Source organism: Paroedura picta, chromosome 3, assembly GCF_049243985.1.
Source record: "Paroedura picta isolate Pp20150507F chromosome 3, Ppicta_v3.0, whole genome shotgun sequence".
Classification (NCBI taxonomy): domain Eukaryota; kingdom Metazoa; phylum Chordata; class Lepidosauria; order Squamata; family Gekkonidae; genus Paroedura; species Paroedura picta.
Window position 1 is genome coordinate 119,309,861 of NC_135371.1, and position 21,939 is coordinate 119,331,799.

Here is a 21,939-nt window from a genome sequence, read left to right on the forward strand (position 1 = left end):
CTCCCTTGGTGTCTGCTGAGCTTTTCAGAAGGGGTGTGGAGAGTAAAAATGGGCTTGTTATTGACTGCCATCATTCAAATAAATGGTTTTTCCACGGGATGATGACTGATTAGCAACTCGGCATTCCTTAGTCAACATAAGGTTCAGTTTCCCCTTCTGGATTTCCTTCTTTTCTGGACGTGTTAGGAGGGAAGTATTCCATTTGGCTCTGTCTCAGGAGGCAGCCATTTGGGGGTTGTCTCTGCCTCCAGAGGCAGCCATTTGCTTACCACCTGCTCTCAAAATTAAAGAGATGTCCACAGCCTCAAAAAGGTTACAGATTCCTGCACCTGCAAATTTCCAGTCATCTGGAGAAAATGCCTACCTTTCTACCATCCGATCACGGTATCTCTTTTTCTGTCTCTCTTGAGTTTTCTTGCCAGCTTGCAATTTGCGCTTGATTTGACTGATCTCTTCCTGAATTGTCAGGGCTCCTATATATAATAAAAAGCAGTGCATTTTCAGTACAGTAGTTTCCATGTTCCCAATCCTGCTTTTCAGGCCAAAACACAAAAGAAAGAGCTTCCTGGAGGTTAATCAGAGATAAAACCATAACTGTCACCTAATGAGTTTCTCAGGCTTATGGAATGGAATGTTTATCAAGTGGACTTTTCCTATAAGATAAATATTTACTTTTTCAGGATCCTTGCAGTTATGAGATGAAGAGCAAAGCCTGAATTTCAGCTGGACTAGCTTTGAGCTTGAGTCCAGCACTCAGAAATGTCGTAGAGCAATTATCTTTATATGCAATATAATCAATTGCCAATTGTCCTGTTTCTGGGAACTGACAAAAGAGTAGTTCAATGGTTTGAAAGTGATGTTACGATGCATGCTAGAGGTATAGATTGCCACACTGGTATGGAAAACTGCTATTTCAAAGCAGCTGGAGCCTACCCCACCAAAAGAATAATAAATGCAGTTCAAGAACTGTCCCAACATAATTAAGCAGGCTGCCAACTTCATATCAAAGTGCTATTACATCACAGTTCGTTTCACTACCCAAAGTAGTCTCAAAGCGGTTTACTATTGTCTTCCTATCCTCTACCCACAACAGGCACCCTGTGAGCTAGGTGAGGCTGAGAGAGCTCTAAGAGAACTGTGACTGGCCCAAGATCACCCAACTGGCTGCACGTGGAGAAGTGGGGAATCAAACCTGATTCTCCAGATCAAAGGCCCCCACTCCTAACCACTGCACCATGCTGGCTGTCTTTATATGCGGTTATTTGGACTTACCCTTCTCAGAGTCTCCTTTTCTTTCTTCATCTTCACCACCTTCTCCCTCTCCTTCCTAAAAGGCAATTAAAGACACTGACAATCCTGCAATTGTTTTCAGTGAAATTTCACATCAGGTGGCGTTGCTATCAAGATAATCATATGAACCCCAGAAACAGCAACTACACATACAAAAATACCAGTTACTAAATGCAGATACAGAACCTTATCAAACTTTATCTTCAAATGAGCTTCTCTGTATCAGTGAGGCATAAAACATTTAATCCTCCTAGATTCAGAATTTAGTCATTCGTGTTTTTAAACTCTAAGAAACCATACAAAAAACACAGTTGCAACCTAAGAATGGCTACTATGAATTTGGATAAGCAGTAAATGTAAACAGTGGGTCTTTGTTCTGATGGAAAGATTATTGTTCTTTTCTATACTGAGCAAGTCCTATGTTCTGTTATTAATCCAACATAGAATCAAGGATCTGACAAATCACTTAGGCATGGTAGGATTGCTTGGCTATACCCACTTGACAGTCACGTCTAAGAACATCACACACAACACAGCCAGATCCATTGTTTATACTGACTGTAACTACAGTGTTGTCCCTTGTTTTTTTAAACCTAAAAGTAGTTCTGGGAGGCTCCAAATCCAATCAGAGCCACAGAAATATGAAAAATGTATGAATTTAAGTTGCTGCCCATTCCTAGTAGCGATTAACTCAGGTATGAGGTAGGAGTCAGGAATTAATCTTTTCATGTGAGATGAACTGTAAAAGTATACTGTAAGAAATTCAGACTCACAGCTTTAGAACACTTCTCTGCAGCTTCTCCTTCAGGTCCCTCTTCTGAAAAGATAAAATTCAATTACTTACAATGTAGTGCTTTAGGCATCTACCGCCTTAGATGTAGTAAAGGGGGAAAGTTGAATTACAGGAAGGTTGTATCTCTGTGCAGGCTTCACTTACCATTATCAGAGTCTGAGTTGTCAGAGCCATCGGTTTTTGCTGCTTTGCTGTCCGGTTCATCAGAGCTGTTAGCTTGTTTACGCTTATTAGAAGCTGGCTCAGTCTTTATTCTTTTTTTCTATGGAAAGAAAAAAAACATTTTCATCTGTGTGCATAATACCAACTGTGTGCATTAACCAACTCACATTCAACATTATTTTAAGTTTTCTATCTATGTATAATAAAATATGCTGTGTCAGATATGTATCTTCCTGGGTCTTCTAAAGGACACTCAAACTATTCTCCATCAGCTGGTGAACCACCAGGAGCTGATGAGCTACTTACAGGAGACCCCTGTGCTAGAACAATTGTCCAAGAGAACAGCAAAGTACCAAGCAAGTGGCATAGATAGTGAAGGAAAACAGCAGTAGTAACAAAGCAATCTAAACCACAAATTATTACTATACCATCCAAATTACTATACCATTGCCAAATTATTTCTATACCATCCCTCCTGATATGAGTTCAAAGCAATTCATAGGAATAAAACTATACAGTAAAATACAGTAAAATACAATAAAATACAGTATTAACAGTGTTAACCCTCCCACCCCACCCCAAATCAGATTCCTTTGCATTTCGCCTTAATGAGCCCTTTAGAAGGAGACAAAATCAAGTGGGAGACGATTGCATAGGTACTTACTTTAAAATCTGCGTCCCACATTTTCCAGTTTCTCCTCATGCGTTGTTTCATGCTGCCTCCTCCAAAGCGCATGTTGCCAGAGAAACCTCGCATTCCCTGGAACATATTGTATTCAGGGAAAAGTTTGTGGGAGAAAAGGGATGGGGGTCTATTGGGGCCATGGCCTCGTCCTCCCATTGGTGCTGGGGGGTCATTCCATTGTCCACCCATGCGCCCAGAATATGGAGCTGCCATGGATCTGTTATTTCGCCCGTCTCTGGGCCAGTTTTGACCCCGATGGCCAAAGTTGTCACGTGCTCTGTTGTGGTACTGGTCCCTGCGGTTCCCATAGGAGTTGTCATAGTGGCCTTCATAGGCATTGTCGGTTTCATGTTCAGCCTCACTGTAATCGTAGCCGGATCTGTACAGATCACGGTCGTTCAGTGAAGACCTTGAGTCATAGGACTCATAGGTTTCATACCTGCAAGAGTTGTACAGCAAGCAAGGAATCTAGTCAGTAGCATATAAAGTACTATGTTACAAAGACTGCCAAGAAATGGCAAAAGAAAGGTTACATTAAAAAAAAAATTGAAACCAAGCACATATCACCCCAGAACTGTTCTAATTTCAGTTAGGTCAAAACAAAGCTCCAGGGGTTTTAACTCAACATAAATTCCTCCCTCATTAAATCCATTATTGGGAAAAGACCATTAATTTAAGAGCTACACCGAATTTGCACTAATCACAGAAAAAACAAAGCACTTGGATCACAATGACAATGACAAACATGCCTTCAGGTACGACTAATTTTGGATTTTGCCTGTTACTGAGTCATACACACACCAGCCCCTTCAGTGGTCAGCTCTGCTAGATAGCTGAGGTTCCTGTGCACAATTGCTCATGGTCAGCTCCCACCTATTCAGCTATTCTGAGTTGAAGCAGAGAAAGTGCTTTAAGAAAAAAAGCAGAGACGATTAGCTATACATTAAGGAGGTACTTCATACATGACATTATGCCTGATTATCACAATGCAGAAAAAAACACTGCATGAGTAGACTTAATGATACCTCCAAAACCCACCATAATAAATGGCTGGGACACTAGAATTTTTCTATGAAAAGTAAGTCTGAAACACAATTTCATAAGACTATTCCAAAAATATTCAGAGGAATCCTAGAGTTTAAATTCCGCACATAATACTTGAAAAGTGATTCCAACGGAGCCTGTGAGCTGATTAATATGCAGAGATGACAGTGGATAAGGCCAGAGTGCACATTATTCCCAACTGCTTGCTGTTTTAACTGCCAGAACTGAGCAACACAAGGCATACTTGCTTGTCATAAACCAGCACTGAACACCAGTGCAAAAACCAATAGACATACTTTGAATCAAGGATCTGAAAGCAAGGACATTAAAAGGAAACAATGGCTGAGGAGGAGACTTTATAAGCTAACTAAGAACAGAAAATGTTATTCTAAAAAGCATCAGGACAAAATGATTCCATGTATCATTAGTGCAGACTACACTGCTGCAGTTCAGCCTTCGGCAATGTTTTCCTAGTAATTCACTGCAGCATCCTGCTACTTCCCATCTTCAATGCCCACCTGGTCTCACCACATTTAATTCAAGTGAGGGTGAACAATGCAGGGTTATCCAATATCCACCTAGTATGACAGAACTGAAAAAGGGGAAAACTATAAGGTTACAAGCCAATTCTATGCACTTTCTCTCAGATGTAAACCCCACTGGCTTCAAAGTATAAATGCTGTTGCAGCCTTAGACACAACTAGTAACCTGGGTCAGTATCTTCCAATCATTTAGAGTACCTTAAACTTTATACTTAAACACTTCTTTACCAATGAGAACAAAAGATCAAAAAGCAGAAATATGATTTTAGCGGACTGTGGCACAACTACTTACAACAATTCACCTTCCCTCATGAGACAAAAGATGCTATTCAAATAACTGCATAGGAAGTACATCACCAGAAGCGGGTTCAAAGCAAAATAATAATATACAGGTTTCTCTAGTCTGCTCTTTTACTTATTATGACAACTACATAACAGAATGAATGTGACAACTATGAACTAAGCAATTATTTTGGACTAAAATACATTTAAATACTGCTCTATACTGCTCTTTAAAGCAGCTCTATGAACCTATAATATATAAAAATACCAGCAGAACATTATAATTCAGTCACTGCAGGACTATGCTTCCATTTAACTAAACTGTGCAAGATTAAGAAAATCAGGATTAACATACTGTTCCCTTGATATACTTCATATATATAAATGTCTCCAGGTACACATTTTATGCACATATCCTTCTTCAACCTAACTTATGTTCACCTGAATCTAGGAATATAGCTACAAAACAAATGCCAGCCTATATAATCTTAAATTCAGCTACTCTAAACGACCTCTGGTTACCGAGAAGAATCCTTCTTCTCTGAGGACAGGAAGACATCTTGGTGGGTGTTTACCACCTCTTTTAGATTGGGGCAGGACAATTCAAACTTCCTGTCTCCTGGTGGGGAACACTCTCCTTCTTCAGTTGGAAAACCTCCAAGAGCTAATTAACTACACTTGGAAACTCTCAATGTAGAAGGAAGGTACCGGGACAGTAAGCATCACAAAAAAAAATCCAATTTAACATTAACCTGGTGGATAAAACCTTAAGCAGGTCTGTCAGTATACATCCCTCTCTCTTACACACTTTTATCATTAAAAAACAAAAACAAAAGAAGATGGCATGGATTCTGGTTATGTAGGGAGGGACAAGATGTCCTCCAGTCCTCAGAGAAGGACCCTTTTCAATGAGCAATCAATGGTAGTCTCTCTCTGAGGTCAGGAGAACATCTTGGTGGGATTTTCAAGAGTGGTCCCGTTATAAGGGTGGATAAGCCGTGTTTAATGGCAGAAAGTGAAGAGGAACTAAAGAGCCTGTTGATGCGGGTGAAGGAGGAGAGTGCATAAGTTGGCTTGAAACTCAACATCAAGAAAACAAAGATCATGGCATCCGGCCCTCTCAATTCCTGGCAAATAGATGGGGAAGAAATTGAGATAGTGACAGATTTTATTTTCTTGGGCTCCAAGATCACTGCAGATGGGGACTGCAGCAAAAAAATGAAAAGATGCTTGCTCCTGGGGAGGAAAGCTATGGCAAATCTAGACAGCATCCTAAAAAGCAGAGACATCACCCTGCCAACAAAAGTGTGTTTAGTCGAGGCTATGGTATTCCCAGTTGCAATGTATGGATGCAAAAGTTGGACCATAAGGAAGGTCAAAGAATTGAGGCTTTTGAAATCTGGTGCTGAAGAAGACTCCTACGAGTCCCTTGGACTGCAAGGCGAACAAACCAGTCAGCCCTAGAGGAGATCAGCCCTGACTGCACCTTAGAAGGCCAGATCCTGAAGATGAAACTCAAATACTTTGGCCACCTCATGAGAAGGAAGGACTCCCTGGAGAAAAGCCTAATGCTGGGAGCGATCGAGGGCAAAAGAAGAAGGGGACGACAGAGAATGAGGTGGCTGGATGGAGTCACTGAAGCACTAGGTGCAAAATTAAATGGACTCCGGGGAATGGTAGAGGACAGGGAGACCTGGAGGATCACTGTCCATGGGTTCGCAATGGGTTGGACACGACTTTGCACCTAACAACAAAGCCGTGTCAGAATCCATCACATGTTCCAGAACCTTGTGCCCAAAGGCAGTGTCTGCTGCAGCTGATGCATAAGCTTTATAGTGTCTGACAAAGGTCAGAGGAGTGGACTACATAGCAGCCCTTCCAAACTCCTCAACCAAAGCTCTCTTAGCAAGAGTTGCATTAGCTGCTGCGCTCCTAAGCAAGTGAGCAGTTATCCCCAAAGGGACTGATTTTCCCTTGGCCTTATAGGCCTCTGCAGTGCAATATCAAATACTTATGTTAAAAGCTGCCTTGGAGAAAGGATTTCCTCTATAGGGAGCAGTTCCTACTCTGCTGTGTTCGATGTGCGATTTAAGCACCCTGTGAATTTCCAATTTGTGCCATAACCTTTCCTTAGGTGAGGTAGGTTGAAAAAAGAAGGTTGGTAGACTTATTTCCTGTGATAAATGAAATCTGGAATCTGCCTTGGATCTAAATAAAGGATTAGTCCTTAAGACAACCCTGTCCTTGTGAAACAAACACAGGTTTTGTTCTACAGAAAGTGCCCCAAGCTACAAAACCCTTCTAGCTGAAGTGATGGCAACTAGAAAAAGAGCTTTCATACTTAGGAGAGTCAAGGGAACAGAGTCTATAAGTTCAAGAGAAGCTTTGGTTAAGGCTGTCAGTATGGTTCTTCCATGTCAGAAAATGATGTACCCGTGGAGGTTCAGAGAGAGACGCTCCTTTTAGAAAACGAAAATATATAGAGGGCAAGATGAGCGAATCCCATCTTTCAGGGACAGAACAGTAGATAATACTGCAATTTGCCGGCATACAGTACCAGCTCTTAGTCCCGCTTTGATGCAGTCTTGCAGAAACTCTAGGACACTGTTGATTTTTGGAGACACGCAATTGATTTCTTTCCCTGTGTACCGTTAGATGAAGGCCTTCCAGGTGTTATAAATTCTGTTGGTAGACCCTTGATGAATAAGTTAAGATGAAAGACTGGAAATAGAGTTAGCAATAGAATTAACAATAGAAAGGAACAGAGAGAGGAGACACCTAGTCTTACTGCTCTCCCTCTTGAGGCAGGAAGAAGACTGAGGAAGGAGGGTATTCCCCTCCAGGAGATAGGAAGTTCAAATTATCCTGCCTCCCTCAAGGAGAGATGGGAAACACCTACCAAGATGTCCTCCTGGCCTCAGAAAAAGAACTATATAAATTATGAACAGATTCAAATGAGTAGCCGTGTTGGTCTGAAGTAGCACAATAAAATCAGAGTTCAGTAGCACCTTTAAGACCAGCAAAGATTTATTCAAGGTGTGCTACTGGACTCTGATAAATTATGAAGTATCTAAGTTTTCTTAAACATCAGAGTTAAACATGAAGCCGCTATTTCTTATTTTTCAACTACTTCAATACCTGTCATATGTCTAAACCCTACAGCAAAAATATAAATCAACAGTTATTCCTCCAATGAAAACCTGTACTCTCTTATATATGAGCAAGAACTTGACAAGAGATATACAAGCACACACCAGTACAATTCTAAGCGAATTTTTAAAAATCCACTTTGTTTATAACAAAATCCAGAGGAATTTCCATTGGCTACATAATACTGGAACTGTATTCACAGGATCAAGCTCCTAGCCATTTTTAAAAGTTACAAAAATACAGTACAGCTATTCTTATTTTGCAGCTTTATATTAAAGTTCACCGATGAGCTATTACTTAACAAGCTTGCCTTGCCCAAAAGCACATCCAAGCACCTTATTTTCAAGCCTCAAACTCGAAAGGGGAAAAATACAACCTAGCTCATTCCATTTTCCCAGTGTCTCCTCTTGCAAGCAAGACCATGGATATGAAGAGCAGAACCATTAGTTCACGAACCAAAGGAGCAGCTCTAAGGCAACGGTACAATATTTCATCAGCCCACCCTTCAGAACACAGACTAGCCTGATCTATAACTATTACTGAACCTTTTCACCTTTATTTCTACACTCACCTGTCTCCACCTGAGCCATAATGTCCTCCTTGCATCGTGTCAGTTTCTAGATGAGACACCATATCTAAGCGTTGGTTAAATTTTGCTATTACACCATCAGAACTGGTACCAGTAGAAGCGTTAAGGTTCATGTCTGTATCTGAATTAGGCATTTCCCAAGAGTTTGAAGTGGCCATACCGTACCCATAATTGCCAGAGTTATCCTGACCGTATCCATATCCATAACTATAGTCTTCATAACCTGAAATAAAAAGCAGCCACTGAGTTTTTCAATAAGTAAAGATTGTCATATATGAGCATCTAACACATAATTAATACATTTTCTTAGATGCAGCAGTAACACCAACAGGCTTAGGACAGACATTTTCTGTCCTATCACATTTAAATTATATAGTGCTTCAAAATGTCAGAGTGCTTCATGCACATTATCTTGCTGTAATCTTCATATAACCTTTATAAGTCAGGCCAGTGTTATCACCCTTGTACTGCAGATATGCAATTGAATCTAAAACGAGGATGGCTTATCTAAAGATCATAAGAGGTGAAGACATAAAGGTAAAATTCAAACTGGGAACTTCTTAATCCAAAACCCTGTCTCTTAAACCAGTACACTATTTATTCCAGCTGACTTTTCTATATGACATTCCCTGATAATTCCAACCTTACTTTTACAACCTTACTTACTTACAGTGACATGGGGCAGACATTTTTCTGCTGCTAAATTGTTCGTATGGAACATTTTCTGTATCATATATGTTAAGTATAGTCGTTTTGTCTTTGGCTGTCAGGAGTGTTGAGCTGCAAATCGATCATTATAAATATGGAAAACGAAGCATGGACAACCCCTACCTCTTGTACACAGTCCAGGCTTGTTTGCAGTGTATTTGCCTTCTTTTGTTAACCTTTCTGAAATATCTACATTTTTAAAATTTGAATTACTAAACTTTCTTAGAAAACTCACACCACTGCTACCACACAAAAAACTATTGTATTACCAGAGCAGCTGCTTTCAACTACCTCTTCCCAATTCCATCTCTCAGTCACCGTGCAATGGAGTTCCAACCTCAAGACAACCCCACATTTACCAATGAAAAACAAAAAAATAATTCTACAACATTACCTTCAGGTCTGCCCAAGTCAGAGAGGCCCAAGGTAGCAGCCTGCATGGGCAATTCACATTACCTTCTGTAATGACACTGTCAGGCATTTGAGCTGATTCACTTCTCTTCAGAAATATTCCAAGGGAGGCAGTCAGCATGGCCAGCGTTTTGCTTATTCAGCTGTTTTAGTATGTAAATAGGTAACAGCAAACTCCCAAGAACACCATGTCAAATGAATTCTGCCATGTAGTATAGGAGTATGTGCTTCAGTAGACCAGAACAAAAAATACTGGCCTATACCCAACTAAGCAATTCTCAAGACTTCCTACATTGTGATTTCTGTCAATTTGCTTGTTCCTACTGCAGACCCCCCCACACACACACACACACTTTGTCCCCTTTGTGTTCCTTGGGGTCTGCTATAGAAATTCAGCAAGGTAAGTGAGCTGCAACAGGACAGGGAAATCAATAGAAATGGAATCCGGGATATTCATCATGACACTTCCTTCTGCACTGAAGTTAGAAGGGCAACTTGGAATGGATGAGTCCCACCAACTGAAGTTAGAAGGGCAACTTGGAATGGATGAGTCCCACCAACTGATCAGGGAGGTAGGACTAAACTCTTTAACTTCCTGTCTCCCTGGTGGAAGTCACCCTATCAAGGTTAGGATATTTCATAAGTTAATGGATTCAGGAACAGAAAGGAAAAGAACAGAAATAAAATAACAACCAGAATAGATGTCAGTGTCAGAAACATAAGAGGTGATAGCCAGGGAAGAGATATGAGTAGGGTTAAAGAAGGATTAAAGCCAGCAGGCATCAGCAACCTGATCATACAGAATTGGTCAAAATCATGATCCTACTGTTCTTTCACGGGCAGCAGACAGGACAAAGATACCCTCCTAACCGCAGAGCTGAAGCAACCTTCATGGTGAGTATCCAAAGTTGTGTTCGAGCTCTGAGGAAGAGGACATCTTGGAATGTGACTTCCAATAGTGGTGTCCCAGTGACTTTGACTTTGTGGAAGACATGAAGGCCTTTTCTGGATGACAAGACTCCTAGTTTCAACACCCCTCTAGCCAAAAACACATGTGCAGCCATTTTAGAGGAAACCTCTCTTAGCTCAAAAGAAGGATTAGCAAGAGCAGAAATAATTTACAGTAGGGTTGATCTGCATGATCCTATGGCGAAAACAGAAGATATGGGGGATGTCTAGTTATGGGATGCCAGTTACATAAAGATTGTGATGACAGCTGCTACCTGGCAATGATGGACCTTTGTGGGTTTTTTTTATGAACACCCTCTTAAGGAAAGGGCCAACCAGTGACCCAGGCCAGGATCAAGGGGTTTGATATAACTGCACTGGCACCACCTTGAGAAGTTTTTTCCCCCATGTAGTATTGTACAAGTATCTTGAGGTCATCTTCCTAGAAGCGATGACAGTATAAGTAAGGAATAGCCAAAGTTCAGGGGCCCATTCCTTTCAAATACCACACGGTCAGATGGAGCCACACAAGATCTGAGTGCCAAATCAGCCCCTGTTGTAATATGTCTGGGCTCATGGAAATCTCTCACGAGCCTGAACTGAGACCTACATCAAGGACGTAACTAGAGCCTCAAAGATCACTTCCTTCTGCTCCTGATATATTTCCATAGACTTGCAGGAGTGGCCAAACTGTGGCTCTCCAGATGTTCATGGACTACACTTCCCATGAGCCCCTGCCAGCAGTATGGTGGTTGGGGCTCATAGGAATTGTAGTCCATGGACACCTGGAGAGCCAGTTTTCCACCCCTATCACAAATAAGATCACTGGAAGGGGTAGACAGTTAAATAGTAGGTTCTTGGGTCACAGAGAAGTTATAGCAGGCTTTCTCAACCAGGGTTTTGTGAAACCCTGGAGTTTCTTGACGGCCCTGGGTTTCCCGAATGAGCAAGAATTAATTTTATGTAATTTTAAAATTTGTAAAACATTTATCTTTATATGACCATATGTGGTCATGTCTGTTTCTCCCCACCCCCCTGGCCAATGATGGGCTGGAGGGGTGAGGAAGGGAGGTATCCCAGGTGGACACGTACACATATTAGGAACTTTCATGCCATTTCTGGGTTTTTTTTTAATCCTGAAGAAAATTTCAGGGGTTTTACGAGAATAAAAAAGCTGAGAAAGGCTGGGTTAGAGCATCCACTCATTACAACTGAGGAAAATGATATCTGGAGAAAAATCTCAGTACTTGATGACTGGATGACAAGGCAAAAAGAGTTGGGCCTTGTGTCTAGACCTGGGAATGATCTGGAGCTTCCACACATACTTGATATGGGTCTTACCTGCAAAATTACTTGTCCTGATGACTACATGCTGATCCTTAATGTTTTCCCATAAGAAAGTGAGCACTTTCCTAAAGGCTCTGATTTCCAGAGTGTTAATGACCACTGTATTTTCCTTTGATGTCTATATGCCTTGTGCTGGACAGCCAAGCATTGACTCTGCCACACCAGAGACTCATGGTCTGAAAAGTTGCAAGATAGCAAGGATGGTGCTTGCAAGAAGATGGAGACAAGAAGATATACCAAAAATAACAGACTGGATAGAAAAGTTGGGAGAACTGACCAAAATGGCAAAGCTTAATAATCTAGTTAATGGAACACCAGCAGAAGAATTTGAAGAACATTGGGGGTATTTCTCACAATATTTAGCCATATATATATATGTATTAACTAAATATGTATTAATATTTATCCAGATAGGTATAGGTATTAACAAATATGTTAGTAGGGTGAACTGACTTGTTATGGAACTGTAATCTTATGGAACTGTAATCTTTTGCTCTTTCTTATTTCTATTATTCTCTCTTTTAAATAAAATAAAGGCTGGAGTTATCCAGCAATTAAAAAAAATGAAAAGTTGCAAGATGTAGTCTAAGATAGAGGACTGTTCCATCAGTTCTAGGGATCACTCCATTAAACCTTGCTTGGCCTCAAAGATGGTTTAGGTTTTTTATTTATTCATCATTATATTTCTAAACCGCTATTCCCAGAAACTGGCTCACGGCGGTTCACAAAAACAGAAAAAGCAATATCAGTTAAAAGTACACACAATAAAACAATTTAACAGGTATAAATACAAGTACAAAATGGTGGTATACTAAATAACTTTAAAAACTGCTCCCCATATTCTGGACATCAATCTTAATATTGATACAATATGTACTGGCTGGGAGATGGAAACAGGCCCCCACACATTTAAGCACTGCAGTAGGAGCCGGGGAGAAGGGAGGGGGGAGGACCAGATCAAATACCCCAGGGCTCCCACCTGGCCTCAACCAAATGCCTGGTGGAAGAGCTCCATTTTGCAGCCCCTGCAGAACTCAGGGCCCGCAGTTTTTCCAGGAGCTCATTCCACCAGGTAGGGGCCAGGACCAAAAAGGCCCTGAACAAGGCCAGGCACGCCTCCCGAGGCCCCGCAACCTTCAGCAGATTGATACCCACAGAGCAGAGTGCTCTGCGGGGGGCATAACGAGGCAGGCGGTCCTGAAGGTAAGTATGGCCCAAGTCGCGTAAAGCCTGAAAGGTCAAAAACAATACCTTGAACCTGATCCGGAAGCAAATTGGTAGCCAGTGGTTTAAGTAGTGGCTGAACATGAGCCCTCCAGGAAAACCTGGTGAGGACCCGTGCCACTGCATTTTGTACCAATTGCAATTTCCAGAATAGGGACAAGGGTAGGCCAGCATAAAGCAAGTTACAAAAATCCAGCCTGGAAGTGATTGTTGCATGGACCACAGTGGCCAGGTGTTCTGGGGACAAGTAGGGCGCTAATAATGGGGCTTGGTGCAGCTGGAAGAATATGGCCCAAGCTACCTTCGTGATCTGAGCCTCCATTGATAGGGAGGCATCAAAAATCACTCCCAAATTCCTGGCTTGTGGTACAGTTGTACCTCATCCAGGCAGAGAAGGCGCACTTCCTGATCTAGCCCCTTCCTACCCAGCCAGAAGACCTCTGTATTGGAGGGGTTGAGAGGTTTGGGGTTATACTGCTCCTTCAAAGGATCTCTAGTTGATAGAGCCAGACAAACCACTGAAGTGTGTCTGACAAGTAATCAGCCAATGGAACTGTCCTGATACAGACGGTTATTAGGCTCTGGAGGCATGCCAAGAACATCAGCTGAGTAGTTTTTTGTCCAAGCTCAAAAACTTAGAGGCCTTGTTTGCTAGTAGCTGGCAGGTGGGATACAGCATATTCTGGCATCCACCTATCATGTTGTAAGCCCCTGCAATAGAGTAAGACCATTCTTTTCCTTGTTTAAAGTTAAGCTGCAAATTCCAGAAGCTAAATGGTTCTGAGGATATTCTTAGTCACTACCTCCTGATGGGAGAACATATCAGGATGTCAACAGATAAGGATGGGTTTAGTTTCCTTGCTAGTAGATCAGGTAGAGCACCCTAAACTGGAAGCAAACTGGAGACACCTGCAGTGTCCTAGGATGGGAACGTGTAAGCAGGTTTCTGTAAGACAGGCAGAAGTGTGATGGACCATAAGGACTCCATGTGTAAGTTACCTGTTCACACACTTCAGGTTAAGAATGGCTTCAGTCTCCGTTTCTCTTGGGAACCAAGAAAAATACAGAGTAAATTCCTGAGCTATATTTGGTGCCCATAGTTTTGGTTTGTGTCTTTTTTGAGGGAGAAGAAGAAATATTTGGGAGAATGAAAGAGGCAATCTGTGAAAATCTGCAATACTTTATGGAACAACCATCTGGATGGCTTGCAGAGCCCAGTAGCCTGGCTGAGTTGAAGACTCTGGTATGGAATTCCTGAAACCAGCTACCCTTAGGAATCTTTGTGGCATCATGGCTTCCTTGCTTGGTCATCCAATCAGGCTTGTTGTACCTGTAAGGACTGAAGCTTAAACAATCTACTGGCATGAGGGTCTCTGGAAAGAGCCTTCATAAGCTTAATCACCAGGCTCTCATCTGATGTAATCCAGAATAAGGTGTGATGGGATTTTCTATTATTCCCTTCATGGACTCATGAGCATAGCCTTCTTATTTCTCTCTTTGCAAGAGACAAAGAAGGGAATCTCCATCATTTTCAGAGGTAAACTGGTATCTTTTACATCCATCCAGAGCCTATGAGGCTTGCCACTGGGCCATTCTCTTCCACATTCCTCCAAGGAAGGGGGGGGGGGAGCAAAGAAAAAAATGCAAAGACAAAAGAAGCAAGAAAGCCAGGAAGAAGTGTGAAAGAAGATTTGAAAAGAAAGAGAGATAGGCTGGAAAGAGTAAGAAGCTCACCTTCTAGGAGAAAGGCAAGAGAAAATCAAGTAAGAAAGAGCAAAGAGCTCAGCTCCTAAACTGCACTCCTTAACCAAGGAGGAAGAAAACCGAGTCTAGGCAACTTCCATCCAGAAGTGAGGAAGTTGCCTCTCAGAGCAATTGGTGGGAATCATAAATGCCAAGATGCAGTTCTCCTCAGAATGATAACTAATATTCTTAAAACAACTGAAGCACCCTTAAAGCCTTTGGAGCTGCATGGCTGGACACATGTTAATATATTTCAGTTTAACTTGATGGCCACTATAAGCATGGACAATTGTTTATTGAAAACAACAAAGCCAGGACCTTCTGTGGGTCAAATCCTGAGTTTACAAATCAATCACAGTTTAAGGAAATTATGGTTTCACTTTCTGTCTGAACCAACCTATAGTGAGGAAGGCAAATTCATCACAACCAATATGCAAGATTATGATTCTGGTCACTGACTTGCAAAATACTTTGGATTTCTAAGGGTCAGATTGATTTGAAACATTACTTACTACCATTTCCAAACAAATGCAGATCTGGATCTCCTGCATGCCTTCCACATGATTTACTACTTGTTTTTGCTCCAGTACTTCTTAGACAGACAATTTAATATGATCTAAAACCTGAATCCTTTACACAACAAAATTATGTGACAAGTCATAACTCGTGCCAAGCAGTGATCCATTGAGTAAGTGAATTAAACAAATTATTGAAGATCAATCATAAGCCACCATTTTGCAGAGCATAAGAGCATACACTTTTACAGTAAACCTAGTCTTAGCAATGACATCATAAATAATGGTGCATTAATGAGAAAAGCAAATATACACAGGCGAGTAATACAAAAGAAATAGTTGGACTATGGGATTTGAACATTACTTTTTCACTAGCTAAACCAGAACAAACAATATACATACTCCATTAATATTTTATTGTACTTGCCTCTGTTTGTGCCAGAGTTCCAGTTTCCATATCCTAAAAGAAAAAATATACCCATAGTATTACATGGCTATTCTAAGTAATACAAAAGAAAAAAATATTATTCAAAGACAATTTAAGCAAATTTCAATTATCATTCATTGAATGTCTAATATATTTCAAATATAATTAAGAGAACTTTCTGTTAACTAGAGAGACTTTTGTGATCCATTAGTCCCTCACTTATAAGTGAAGAATTGTGGTAAGCAAACAATTGTGGCAAGGTCTACCTTGTCAAATGAAAACTCACAGCATCATATCCTCAGACAGCAAAGGCCACTGTACTAATAATTTAAGCAGCACAACGGGGCAATCCCTAAGAAAAAGGTATTTTCACTGTACCAGGGAAAACTCCCAACATGTAAGAAATACTTGCTTCATCTTCTATACTTAAATATTCACAAATTCATCCCAAAAGCAAAAGACAGTTTATGCACTTGGATTATCCTTGTTAACTAGATTGAAGGCTGCCTTTCTAAGGGGAGGGGATGGAGATTTAAGGTCCTCACCTTTTACGAAATGGGTAGGAAGTGCTGGGTGTGCACCAACAACCAAAAATCTGTATTTTTCAATTTCAGGTACACTGAACCCTCAAAATATGTATTTTCTGATATTCATGAATCTCAATACCAGTACAGTATCGGGATTTAGATTTTTCAGAAAATCCACCCCCCCCCAAAAAAATTTCTGCTCCATTATACCCTATGGAGGCCATTACATTGGTGCACACAGAGTATAAGGAATCCATCCAGGGATCTGTTTTTTTAAGGCAGAGGCACCAATCCCCTCCCCCAAAGTTTCATAAAGGTTGGACCAGGGGACCCAATTCCACAGCACCCCCTAAAAGTTACACCAAACCACCATTGTTTACAATGGAGGGTGGAGGCATTCAAAAGGATCATTAAACACCTTCTCCAAGCTGCAAGTTCCTGTGAATAGAAGCAAATAAGCATACATGTAATAGTCTGTTTCAATGGACCTGAAGTGTGCATGCATATACCCAGAATTGAACTTTGCTGATCTTAAAGGTGCCACTAGATTCAAACTTTATTCTGTTACTTCACACCAATACGGTTTTCCCAACTGAATCTACAATGATTAGGTGAGTTACTAGAAAAGGTTAAACATATATATATGTTTAATCTTTAGATACACACCTGATCTGCATGGTGGAAAATTCTACAGAGAGAAGTAAGTTCTATGGTTTATCTGAGTACATTCTAACAATATCAACACCACAACCAGTAATATCTGTTCCATACTATTCTGGCCAAAGTCTCACAAAATTTCATACAGTATCACAGTAAATTCTCATTAATTCTTCCAAAACTAGAATATTTGATATAGAGCAACCACTATAGTTTGGCTATCAGGAGCTGATGTTTTCTTCTCATCTGGCTATCTGATGTTTTCTTCTCATACTGGAATTTTCCTCTCCACTCTAGTCCAGCACAGTGCGCAACTGCTGCTAAGCCTGGATAGCTGCAATCCTTAACTTGACTATTCAGGAAACACTTCATCAATTGAACCATGATGGCATAGGCCAATGACAAATTAGTGAATAAGATGCAAGGGTTTATGCAACCTTCTCTTCAAAACAATGATCTGCACTGGTCGTAACCGCTCATGGACCAGACCAATCTTCATCTCATCCAGCAAGTCCCGCAGTTCCCACTATAGTCAACTAGATATTCCTAGGCTTCCAAACTGACCGAAGACTCCTAGGTGTTGGCTCAGCTCCTTCTTATTTGACACAGTTTATCCTTTGCTCTTCTGAAAGGAATCACCAACAAGATATAAGGAATAGAAATCCACAGCTGCCAACTGTGTAGCCATCTAGTGTTTCCACAATATTTCTGAATGAAAAAGGTTCAGCTACAGCCAATGAAGTATAAACCCTTTGCAACTTTAGAAACAGCCTATTGCTAGAGCAAATAAACACAGAAATCCAAAGTAAAGTAGTGTCTGAAAAGCTTTCACAGCAAGATTTAAAATATTCATACCAGGCAATAAAGAGCCAGTGCCCAAAGTTCAGCAGCCAGTTTCATTTAAGTATTCAGGGTTTTCTATTTTAATTGCCAAGTTTTTATTATTGCTACCACAAAACTTAATCCTAAACTCTTTCATTTTGCATAATTTTATTTTTTCAAGTCAAGTCATATTGTATTGCATGTAGCCATGGGCCATTACAATGTAAAAAGATTTAAAACATTTAATTTCAAATCAGTAATAAAACAGTAAACAAATAAGATGAGCAAGACAGATAACAACTACTAATCACCATAAGAACAATTCTAGATTACATATATCCACCAAACCCACAGTTATTCTAGGTATTTGCTCTCTGAAGACCACTTTGGCCCTTATCTTTTTAGCTGCAAGGGCTAACTTTATTTAATTTTATTAAAGCAATACAATAAGTGTATGCCAGCCCATTTTTTACCTAGTTCAATGCTGCGACCCTCAAGCTAAAAGCCAAAGCACAAGAACCATTTGGCCCCTGCCACTGATCTCTCATCCAAGGGTTCAAGTCTCTAAAAGGTAAAAAGGTAAAGGGTCATCTCTGACCCTTGGGGTGACGCCCTCTAGAGTTTTCATGGCAGACTCAATATGGGGTGGTTTGCCAGTGCCTTCCCCAGTCATTACCGTTTACCCCCCAGCAAGCTGGGTACTGATTTTACCAACCTCAGAAGGATGGAAGGCTGAGTCAACCTTGAGTCGGCTGCTGGGATTGAACTCCCAGCCTTATGGGGAGAGCTTCAGACTGCAGGTCTGCTGCCTTACCACTCTGCACCACAAGAAGCTCTATCAAGTCTCTAGGCCAAAGTTTAAAAATCTATGTAAAGAGAGAAAAACTTAGTAGGTGTTTGGGTGGGTAGCAGTGTTGGTCTAAAGCAGCAGAACAAAGTAAGGCTTTTAAGAGCAAAATCTTATACCCTGAATAAAACCTTGTTGGTCTTAAAGGTGTCACTGGACTTGAATTTTTTTCGGTAAGATATTTTTGTTCTGTAAGATATTGTTTAGTTGTTGCTAGCTAGCAAGATCTTAAAATAAACAAACAAATCAAGAGGTGACCTTGGTTGTCATCAAAACAAAAAGCTAACCTCTAGCCCTAAATAAACTTCTGCCTGATTTCTTGTAATTTTTAATTAAGTTCCACTTAATACTGAAGCCAGAACAAAGCAACTGGTACACCACTAAATGGTGCAAAGTTAACATTATAAACACGCAATAACCAAAGCTTCATACATGTGTGTTGTTATGTCATATATGGTATAAATTCTGAGATGAAGTGATAAATAAGCTTTTACTTCAACAAAGGTATTTCAAGAGACAGTATAATACAATCAATTGCTGAATATAGGAACAACAATGAAATACCTATACACCATGCTGATTTGGGTCCTGGGATTCACTAAACACTAATTTATACTTCTCTTCCTACTAACTCTCAAAATCCTTGTGTCAGAGATGACTGATGAACCATCACATTGATGGAGTTCAAGATGGCTCAGTAGCCATCTCTGACACCTTGAGACAACTGAACTATAGATCAGGCTTTTTCTAAACCCTGGGGTTTCTTGATGACCCTGGAAGGGTTTCCTGAAAGAGTAGGAGTTGTAATTAATTACACATATAATTAAAAAGTTGTAAAACATTTATCAAGTGCTATGACCATATATGGCAATATTGACCCATCCCCCCTCTCCCAAAATAGCCAATGATGGGCCTGGAGTGGTTAGAAAACGGAGAGGCCCCAGGTGAGCATATACACAACTATGCTTCCCAACCATATTCTGCTTGATTGCACCACTTCTGGGGCTTCTCAAGCCTGAAGATGGTTTCAAGGGTTTCTCAATGGTAAACCTTGCAGAGAGCCTAGATTACACAAGATTGATGCTGTTTCATTTGTTATTGTGAGAAATGAAAATCATTGCAACCAACCAAACTAAGACAATTCAAATTTGCTTACACCTTGAGTAAAACCTTGATAGTCTTAAAGGTGTCACTGGAATCAAATTTTGTTCTGTTAACTTCAGACCAACATGGCTATCTACTTGAATCTAAATTCAGAAAAAGTTGTAGACACTCTAAATTGAGTATTCTGCCATTTAATCAGTTTAATCTATTTGTAATTTAAACATAAATCACCGTTTCCGCAGCTAATATCAAATCAGGCTAATTATTGCAGTGGGAAAACATCTTTATATTATTATTATTATTATTGGTCAAAACTACAACAAATTTATATCCCAGTTTCCTCAATTACAGGCAAAGCATACATAGGGCTACCAAGAACATGCACATGCACAAAATGAATGACAGGCACAGAGGATTGCCTCAATGAAAGATCCAGTGTCATTTCTGAAGAGCAAACTGCTTTATTTGAGATTTTCAAACAGACTAAGCACTCCTAAGTCTTTAACATTATGTGTTTATCTTCTGTCAGGTGGCAGTGTGCTGAAGTCTTTAAAGGTCCAACTTTGGCAATAGCACAAGCTGTGAAGAAGCCAGCTCAAGAAATGCAGCTGAACACACCCTTAACCAAAGGAGCAAAGGGCAACCCAGTATGCATAAAGAACCGGAGTATCCTAAGGGAACGGGAGGAACACAGACGCCATCACGCTCGAAAAGCCTAGCAAGGGGAGGTTCAAGGATGTGCTTCCAGCAGGAGCAAGGGGCAGAATCTTCCACCGCTCGCGCTCGTACACAGATCCGAAGCATGCTGAACCCCCCTTGGGCAGATTTTAGATCCCAAGCCGAGCAGCGGGGCAGGGAGGGCTAAGGGACGAACGTGACGCCGGCGATTTCAAACAGGAGCCCTAGTCGATCCGACACAGGGGAGATTATTCTGCGCCAGCTTTCCACACCCACTCCTATTCTAATCGCCCCGAGCCAGTGGCGCGCGTGTGCAGACAGCAGATACTCCACGATACCACCTCGCTCGCTCGCTCGCTCGCTCGCTCCCTCCCTCCCTCCGGGGCGAATAGAGACGAACCGCCTCAACACTAATCGCCTCCCCGACCTGTAACCGAATTGGCGGGACCGGAAACGAGGAGCAGCGGGAAGGCAGGACGGAGAGCCTGCAGACGCTGAGCGACAGGCCTCCCGCTTTCCTTTATGGGGCTGGAGCAAAGGCCGACATGACGCGGGTCGGGGCCTTCCACACAGAGCCGTGGATGGCGGCGACAGAAAAGGGTCGGGAACGCCGCGCGTCACCCCTCCCCGCACGCCTCGCCCCCCGCCCCAGCGGCACTGCGGCCCTGCTCCCCTCGAGACGTCCCTCCCGCTTCACAAGATGCTCACCTGAATAGCTCATGATGGCGATGGCGTCGAAGGCGCTCGCAGCCCACTCCTCGCACCCGTTACCTCCTGCGCCAGACGGCAACGGCACCCTAGTAGCCCCGCCTCCCAATGCTGTTGGCCGCGCTCGCTCGCCAGCCTTTCAGCTACTGGTGGCCGGGGCAGTTAATCCCGCCCTTCTCAAGCTGCATTGGTCGTCAGGCCTGAAGCCTCCGCAGTTCATTAGAAAAAGAGCACATCTATCAAGCATACTCCTATGAACCCGTAGAAAATTACAACTGTCAGTCAAGTGGTATCAGCCAATAATGATGGCCGGTGGAGGTTTCTTAAGATGTAATTGGTTTTGACTTCTTGTCAATCATGAGCGAAAGGCAGGACGGGTGAATCCAACGAGCCCAATTTCTTCTCTTGTTGGTTGTTCAGAAGAATGGACCGCTGTCTTCTCTTATTGGTCAGAGATACTGAACCCGCCTCCCTTGGGGCCAGTACTGTCGACGAGAAAAGTAACGGAAAGAGATTGACGTGATTCCGAATCTGTCAAATTACGGTGGCTGAGAAGGCGAATTGCATAAACCTTTTACATGGCCTCATAGCTTTAATAGTGTTTTCCCATTCCGCCATCATGGCGCCGGATCAGAATTAGACACGGAACGGCATAATGGAAGAAGGCGGAATCCCTGCTGCTGATAAATCGGGATGAAGGTTCGCCGGCCTATTTTAGACTCGAAGGAGCCTCCCT

At 41.6% G+C, this 21,939-nt stretch overlaps 1 protein-coding gene across 3 annotated transcripts in view; it reads right to left on the reverse strand.

The window, feature by feature from the left end:
- AKAP8L (A-kinase anchoring protein 8 like) overlaps positions 1 to 21,367 on the reverse strand; it is a 28,081-nt gene extending 6,714 nt beyond the window's left edge. The window contains exons 1-8 of one of the 3 annotated variants that reach the window (XM_077327450.1): positions 21,204 to 21,367; positions 15,861 to 15,893; positions 8,520 to 8,760; positions 2,910 to 3,369; positions 2,228 to 2,345; positions 2,064 to 2,107; positions 1,273 to 1,327; positions 365 to 473 (exon numbers count right to left, since the gene is read on the reverse strand). In XM_077327450.1, the coding sequence (XP_077183565.1) occupies positions 365 to 473; positions 1,273 to 1,327; positions 2,064 to 2,107; positions 2,228 to 2,345; positions 2,910 to 3,369; positions 8,520 to 8,760; positions 15,861 to 15,893; positions 21,204 to 21,216 (1,073 nt within the window). In that variant the 5' untranslated portion in view covers positions 21,217 to 21,367. The remainder of the gene's footprint in view (positions 1 to 364; positions 474 to 1,272; positions 1,328 to 2,063; positions 2,108 to 2,227; positions 2,346 to 2,909; positions 3,370 to 8,519; positions 8,761 to 15,860; positions 15,894 to 21,203) is intronic. The other 2 variants (XM_077327451.1, XM_077327452.1) reach the window with 2 other exon arrangements.
- Positions 21,368 to 21,939: the final 572 nt, after the last annotated feature.